The sequence below is a fragment of the Phaethon lepturus genome, unplaced genomic scaffold, assembly GCF_000687285.1.
Source record: "Phaethon lepturus isolate BGI_N335 unplaced genomic scaffold, ASM68728v1 scaffold14213, whole genome shotgun sequence".
Classification (NCBI taxonomy): Eukaryota; Metazoa; Chordata; class Aves; order Phaethontiformes; family Phaethontidae; genus Phaethon; species Phaethon lepturus.
In genome coordinates, this window is record NW_010531305.1 from 15556 (window position 1) to 24231 (window position 8676).

An 8676-nucleotide genomic window follows, 5' to 3' on the forward strand; every position below is an offset into this window, starting at 1 on the left:
GGAACCTTGTCCTACTCCTACCTGTGCAAGTGCTTTTTCAAGACCTGAAGAAAAGCATGTTGGATCTCTTCTCCTGAGAACTTATAGGTTACTTATCCCCTCCCTGCACTCATATGCATGAGGCTGGAGACATCATCGGGTTTAGGTTTTCCTTGACTTGTGTGTCATGGGAATGGGAGCGGCTGTTTCTGGATTTTGTGGCTTAGAACAAATGACTATCAACAAAGGAAGTACAGTTAACCTGAGAGGTAGAGGCGACGTCTTTGAGAGGGTAGGTGGAAGCCAGGTTCATTAGAGCAGGATAAAGCAAATTCGAAGACAATTCCTTTGAATCTAGCTTTTAGTAATGAGTCATTTTCATTGCCTTCGTAGTATGGGTTGTGCAGGCTGCTCTGTCACGCCTGATCCTGGTAGTCTGGTCATGATACTATAGTGACAGGAAGGCTACCATTTCCACCTATTTCCTTGGTTGTATCTTATTGTTAATGGTTTTGGAGTCACCTTTGGTACTGGATCCAAAATTAACGGAATAGTGTTGGAGAGAATTCTCTCAGTCTTTCATGCAAGGATGTTTTGAAGGCCTCTATGGCTTTGTGTGAGTACTTTATGTGGGATAAATTAGTATACACAATGTATTAAACAGATGGATTAAAAAGAAAAGTTTCAGGATCTCAAAAGTGTGCTTAATTTATTTGTTACTGGTACCTGGGCTGGTAAGGAATTTCTGTAGATTGATTGTGTTTAGGAAGGGATACTGTAGATTGAAAGGCCTAAGGACTATTTGGGATGTGTTTAGGCTTCACAGGTGATGAGAAGATCTGGGGCCTGTACTTTATCATAAACAGCTACATAAATATTCTTATTATCCTAGAGATGAATATGATATAGAAGGAAGAAGGTGGTGGAGATACCTATCAGAGGATTCTTTACTCACATGCACTTGGGCAATGACTTCATGCTCTATAACTTAAGAACAACCACAAAGTTGTTATGTTAAAGGCACTAAATATTTGTTGTTGAATATATGCAAAAGCAGTGTTTCTTAAAAAGAAATCCCAAGCCCTTAACTGCTAGTTTTATTCTGTTTTCAATTAAAAATTGACCCATTGCCTCTTTTATTATAATTACATATGTCTCCTATATTATTCAAATTCCCTGCCCTGACTGGGAATTTGTAAGCTTGAGAACAGAAGCATAACTGTCTGCATTGTGAAGCTGGTAAACTGAAGCACAGAGGAATGAAAATCTTTCCCATGATCATGCAGAAAAGGTTGTTAACAGGATGGAGAACTGAGCTGAACTGAAGTTCAGGATCTTAATGATAATGCTGTCCTCTGCACATCTGCTGAAATACAGTGGTTTAGTTAATTAAAAGACATGGGGTTTGTAGAAGAGAGTTCAACTGTAGGAGAACTCAGGTTGTTGAAAGGCAAACTGCACTGAACAAAAGAGCACAGGTGTGGGGATGTGAGTGAAGAAAGAAGTGTGGGAACATCAGGAGCAGGATAGGCTCAGTCTGTGTGAACAGTTGTAGAGTTGCAGTGGCAGGAAGGGGGTTGTGTAAAGGAGGAACAGCAAAAAAACATGATGGAAAAAGTGGAATTGAACTGTTGAAGGCAGAAGGTGGTGGTGACTTTACCTTGGATGTTTACCCTGGCAGAAAAGATGTAGGATAGACAGCTCAAATGGCTGTTCTCAGGAGTCTTCTTGCAGAGTAGATATAGCGGTGGTGGCGTAGATCAAAGGCAGGTGGTAGGGTAGATCAAAGGTAGATCTCCCTAGCGTGGCTGGTTAATGACTTGAGGCCATGGGATTACCAGTGCTTGTGCCGTAACCCACAAATGAGAGCTTCATGGCCTGAATGGGTGTCCCTGGGCATGGTGGGATCTGAGAAATATTGTAGTTTCCCACTGTCCTCTCCACTGTGGGTAGCACTTGTGGCTTTGCAGGAAAAAAAAACACTTGGAGAGGCTTATGGACTGCAGGAAGATTTGGTGAAGGAACAGCTGTCAAAGAAGTTAGAAGAATTTCTAACTTGGATTATGATTTTACAAAAGTAAAACAAATTGGCTTTGGAAAACCAAAAAGCCCAAAAATGTGCTTTTACCATTGATCAAAATTTCATAGTGACACAGTAAATGATCTATGGGAAATGTATTTCAGTGACTTTTAAAAAGTGCATTATGGAATTGGCTGCTGTACTTGGACATGAATTTGGACAGATAAGGTTGCTACCAAATAACTGAAATTTAAACTTAATTTCATTTTGGGAACTGCCTTGCTATAGCTTGAACTTTGGAAAATATTAGAAGCATTAGAAGAAATCTGTGCAAACAGAGAAATGCGATGCAAAGCACGAAGGAATGCAGAGGCCAACCTGAACTTGAGAAACCAGAATCAAAGCAAAAAATACCAGGACAATCAGTGCACAAAAATTAACTAAAGATAAGGGACTACAGAGTGAAGAGAAGGACAGTAAACTCCACCACATAACAAACTCCACTGTGTTCTTCCAGAGCCAGAATGCTAATTACTCTTCCCATATAAAAAGAAACTCTGCTATAGAGAGCCAGGCTAGATATGGCAGTGCAAGTGTTTTGTAGATCTAATTCCCAGTTAACAGGGCTGTGTCTGGCTGATACTGTCTTATCAAAAGGTCATTTATGTCCCATGGGCTTGACTGTAGCTTCCAGTGCAATCCAGGCCCTGCAAGCCAGAGCAGAGTGGAGCAGTTGGCTGGTTTCCCCAAGGTCAGCCAGCTGAAACAGAGAGTGGAGCTGCCTGCTGGCTGGGTTCCCAAGGCTGGCTGGCTGAAGAGGAAAGTACAAGCGGGAAAGTGAAGTTGCAGTCAGCTCCTCCAATATAACTGATTATCTAAGAGTTTAAGACCTCCCCTGAGGCCTTGACATACTTGTGATTTTGCCATACTTGATGGTGGCCAAATCATGACCTTGCTATGTTTTGCGATGGGTAAATAAGTGAATGTAAGAAGCCCCCTTGTTTATTGGGGTGAACTCTTTGTATTGCAGGAATACTAATGGTTGCTTCTTCTCCTTGCTGTGCAGCAAAGAGTGTACAAACTCCAGGTGTTACTCATTCCTCTTCCCTCTATAATGCACTCTTGAGTAGTGCAGAGGGAGTCAGAAAGCTGTGCTGACGAAGTTCTTGATACCACTTTATTTCTTCTGCAGAGTAGTGTAGTAGCAGAGACCAAATCATTTGCTGCCCAGCATCATGAGCTGCCTCACAGTCAAAAGGCCTTTACTACTATTAATGTCTCCTTAAGCTGCTGCTGTAGCTGCCAAATAATCAGAAGCCCTGAGAGAAAAGAAAATATGCTACCAATTATGCAGTGGGAGCTTGATGCCACCACCACTGTCAGAGAAAAGCAGTACTCCAAGTCCCTTTACAAGAGCACAATAGAGGAGAGCTTTAGTCTGACCAGATACAAATATTTAAAATAATGCTTGGTGGTGCAGTAGGATAGCCTGTTCAATAAACTGAAAAAAGATAAAAGAAACATAAAGAATAGCCATCTGTCCTGAGCAACCTGAGCATTACACATGCTCAGATCCTCCTATGACAACTTGTAGCAAAATTCTAGAAGTAGAAATATAATTATTTTCCAGAAGAAAGGACAATTTAAAAAATGCTGAGACCTAACCTCAGCTGATCAGTTTTTTTTAAATTTCAAATTCAACAATATAACAGTGATACCTAATAAAAGCAAAGGATTGCTACAGATATTATCTTTACAAGACATTTTCTGTTAGGAAAGAAATTCTTATCCCTCAGAATAAAATGGGCATGTGTATTATACTTTGAAAAGTGATATAAAAAACTAGCTGAAGGCTTATTCACCGGTTCTGAGGTGAATATACCCTCAAAAACCACCTCGTATTAGAACCATTATGTTTTCACTAAACTGATAATTCAATAGGATTTGCATTTATGTGGAGGACTGTTCTGACTTAGCACATTATCTGTTGATTTTAGTAGAGTGACCCAAAGATAAGCCAAAATGAGGTAACGTTTTTAAAGTATGCGGTTTTGCTAATGATAATGTGATGCAGTTTTGCATTGTGTTAAAATGTGCTAATTACCATGTTTTCTAACTAATATTTCCATGAGGATACATCTTAAATATGTGTATAAGCATGTTTAAGCAGATAGAGGTTCAAATTTATTTTACGATCAAAGATTAATAACCAGAATGCTGGATTTGGTACATGTGAAACATCAGGATGCTGAACGGGTCTTAAATAATTATTTTATTGGGAATGTAAAGTAAATCTGTCTTGTTGCTTTATTCCCCTGAAAAATTAAGGGTATGTTTTCACTGTAGATGTTAGAATTTAACAAACAACTCTGATTGATAATGTAGTAGTGGAAAGTATTTCATACAGATTAGTCCTTAGGGAAATAAAGTGAACAATAAAAAATTGCTATGGACTAACTCAGAAATAAAGCCATTCAAACACCAAACAAAACCACACAGCGACATCTTTCTCCCTCATCCTCTGCCCCTCTTCAACCTCTCTCTCCCCAGGCTGTCCTCCACCCCCACCTACACCCATAATAAAATAGCAGTGCTGGAAAATCATCAAACGGGGCTCAGTGGGAAACACTACCAGATGCACAGCTGAAGGGCACTGGAAAGAGATCCAGCTCTATAGTGGGAGATAATGAGACAGACCTTTTAGATAATTGTGTCTAGTAGACTATTATTATAGTAGTGGTTTAGTACTGGAACCATTTTTAGTTTCGGAATTTTTCTGTGTTTACTGTAGTTGTCTTAAAGTTGCACCTTTTAGAAGTACTGTAATTTTAAAGTAGTTTGGAACCTATGGTGGCAGGGAATTGTTATAATAGTATGGGCTGGTGATTTCTGTCTGGTCTTAACCAGTGGGTATCCACATTATAAAGCTGGTGTTACAGAGGTGTGTGTTGTAAGTGCAGCAAAGGGTCTGAGGTTGAAGACTGGCCCATCTTTTTACTCTGCAGCATGTTTTCACACAACTCTACTGAGGTATTGATGTGGCAAAACTTTCACTGTTGTCCTTTTTGTTCCCTCATAACGTTGAAAAAAAGTGTTTAGTCCCAGCTTTGCCAATATGCTGTTCTTTGTGAGCTCTAACTTCACTCAGAATAAATCATAGCTTGTCATACATGCAGCTGCGTACCTTACTTTGATTTGTTTAACCTACTGAGGCGTAGCTTATATGTTATTTCTAAAATACTTGTAGTATCACAGAATTGTCAAGGTTGGAAGGGATATCTTAAGATTGTCTAGTCCAACCCCACTGCTCAAAGCAGGATCAGCTAAAGCCAGATGCCCAGGGCCATGTCCAGTTGGGTTTTAAGCATCTCTGAGGATGGAGACTCTACAACCTTTTGGGACAGCCTGTTCCAATGTTTCATCACCCTCACAGTAAAAAAGCGTTCTCTTGCCTTCAGATGGAATTTGTATCTTTTAATTTGTGCCCATTGCCTCTTGTCCTGTCAGTGGGCACCACAAAGAGCCTGGCTCCGTCTTCTTTATTCCCTCCCATCAGGTATTTATAAACATTGATTAGATCCCCTCCTGAGCCATCTCTGCTCCAGGCTGAACAGACCCAGCCCTGTCAACCTTTCCGTATGAGAAATGGTCTCTTAATCATCATCAGTAAGTACTTTTGAAGCAAATACATCAATGTATTTGTGAGTTTTCAGCTGACAGACCAACAGCAGATTCCTTCTTTTTTAATATGGTAAATGTAAACAGATACAATGCTCCCAGAATTACAGTCCTTTCATTTAAAGACTATCAAAGAGAAAACTTAAGTGTGTACTTACTTTAACAAAGTTAAAAATATCTCTTTTTTTTCTTTTTTTCTTTCTTTTATTTTCCCTGTCTTTTGATAGTGTTGCTGTTAGATTATGGGTTATGAGTTCCTGGCTCTGTATTTCAGAGATGGATCAATATTTAAATTTCTCTACTGCAGCCCAGCAATCAGCCCAACTCTTCTCAGTTGTCTCTACTTTCAGTTTGCTTCTTTAGGAATCTCAGTTGAATGCACCTGCTTCCATGTTTGATAGACCACACTTTTGCCTTTGATAGGGCGTTTTTTTTCTCTAACCTTAGCTATATATGGTTCTCACCCTGTAGAGCATAGACAAATCTAGTCCCTCTCATACACTGCTGCCACATGTCTTTTTGCACAACTTTCGGTGTGTGGGTTTTTTTTTAAAGAAAAATTAATGGTACTAGTGAGTACTGCTTTGCTTCTCAGAAAAAGTGAAAAAGTCATCTCTTATCTTAATGAGAGCAGTGTCTTTGCTATTCTTACTGAAAAAATTCTAACCTGTTACATTTGCAGCAACATGTGGGGATTTATTCCAGTGGTTTCCTGCTTGCTCCAGAAGGTGGTAATTGATATTGGTGGTAATAGAACTTCAGGTTCTAGAAGACAATCAGCATCAAGTATTGTTGTTAATGAAAAGGATTCTTTTGCTGAATGAAGGATAATTTTGTTTGTCCCATATGGCTTCATCTATTTTGGTCATATCAGCATAGAAAATTAGCAAGTCTGTAAAGTGATCCTTAGAGAAAAGGATATTCTATCTATGAATTTCTTCTAATTCTTTTACAGGAACTATTGTTCGACGGCATCGGATTCCACTTCCACCTCCTCATGAAGATCAGTTCTATACTATAGATCATTTCAATATCAACATAGAAGTAATACTTTATGCCCGAAGATATAAGATTATAGATTGTGACCAATTTACAAAAAATTTCCTGAGGAAGATGGGCGTTAGGTTAAATCCTCCCACAGGTCGTCCAGATGACCCGTACACAAAAGAGCGGCAAAAGGTCAGATGAGGCAGTAGTAGTGAAAACTTGATTTTAATAAAAGTGCCATTGCTATTAGTAATATGCATTATATAAAATATTTCTCTAATAGCAAATAGAAAGTATGTAGAGGTAACTGTTTCAACATAATGAATCACAAGAGAAAACTTGCTTTTTAAAATTTTACTCTATGGCTCATTGTACTAACATAGCGAAGTCCCAAATAGAACTGATTTTCTCCTGATGTGTTCACACACCTTTTGAAGACAAAATTAATTGGTAAAAATAAAATAAACCTTTCCATATTAAACTGAAAAGAAAAAAAATGGACCCATTATAAGTTCTACTTATGATTTTGCTTGAGCTAATTTAATGGTAATAAATACTTTTAAAGTGTTTGAAGGAAGATCTAACTGGAATTGTAGTTCAAGCACATCCATGGCTTCCTGCAGACTCACTTACTTGGTCTATTCATATGTCATCTTTCATCTCTACCCCACGTTATTAACATCTCTTTGCATGTGTAAAGCAAATTCTGCTGCCACACAGAACCTAGCAGTCTGGAGTTTTAAGACTTGTGAGGTTTTATTTGAATGCAGTTCCCTCTTTCATGAGTACATGGGAACACATAACACACCTCTTCCAAAAATCTGACTCGCAGCTCGTAAATGCTACGTGGATTCCTCTTTGCAGGATTTAGGGTCTTTCCTCTAGGAATAGTAGTGGGAGTGATGTTTTCTGTAGGAGATAATGACAGTTTCTTTCACTTCTGTTTTTCTTGATTAATAAAAGTGCAGATAGCACTATTTTTTTATTGACCTGACTCTGCTAGAACTATTGGCCCGTGATATGCAGCCTGTTGTGATAGATCCAGTGTAGTACTCTGAAAGCAACAAATACTCCATGTATTCAACTTAATCCTCGTATTGAGAAAACTGCTGCAGTTCTCAGCAGCAAAAATAGAAGGTAATTATGACTGGCTTGTGTGGGACCATTTCGATATTTTTGAGGCCACTCTCAGGCCAACACGTAGGCTTCACTTCATTCACGTTTTCAGGCTTTTTTGCAGTCCCCCAGTGAAAACTACTATTTGTAGTAATTCTCCTGGTTCTGCATGGTGGTGACTCAGGCTGGCCATGGGTTGCTCTTCCCTTACTCAGGCCTTGTATTTAACAGGTCTGTATTAATACATGCTGAGTTGTCTTGATATTGGCAGACCATGTCAACATTATATATGGTACTACATAATCTTTTTTTTTTTTTTTTTTTGGTAAAAACAATAAGCAAAACATTCAACTATTGTTCATATGTGTGTCTAAAGAGAATAGAGAGGGGAAAAAGGTATTTGAGAAATAAGAGCATCAGAAGACTGAAAAATACTGAAATATATGTCTCAATATTCTCAGTGGCTGAGAAATTGCAATAAAGTATTCTAGAAAATTCTGGCTGCTTTATGCTCTCACTTTCCTGTGACTAATTTGTGGAAGGTATTTTTTTTTTAATTTATTAAGAGTGGATTGCTCTGGGTTGCTTTGAACAAAGTCACATCAGTTTGCACCAGAATCATAATAGTGCAGATGGCCAGAAAATAAGGGTACAGAGAAAAGGAAGGAATACGATGAGATCAAAAACGAGACCAATGAAAAATGTAGCCAGACTTTTAGATTCATATTTCTGTATTGTTGGAGGTTATGTCCCATGGATGATGACGTTATCTGGCTCTCTGGCTGTGTTTGGTTGCTCATTGCATCTTCAAGGGTCAGGAAGGAGGAAAGAGAGTACTGGGATGGTGAATACCATGCATATGAGCATGATGATGCCTGAAATGGAAAGAGATCTGC

General features: G+C 38.8%; 1 protein-coding gene across 1 annotated transcript in view; it reads left to right on the plus strand.

Moving 5' to 3' along the window:
* Positions 1-8676, plus strand: part of LOC104618811 (EF-hand domain-containing family member C2-like) — a gene marked incomplete at its 3' end in the record, with an annotated part of 18423 nt that overhangs the window by 6252 nt on the left and 3495 nt on the right. Inside the window, 1 exon segment of the mRNA XM_010284509.1 lies at positions 6633-6856. Coding sequence (XP_010282811.1) covers positions 6633-6856 — 224 coding nt within the window.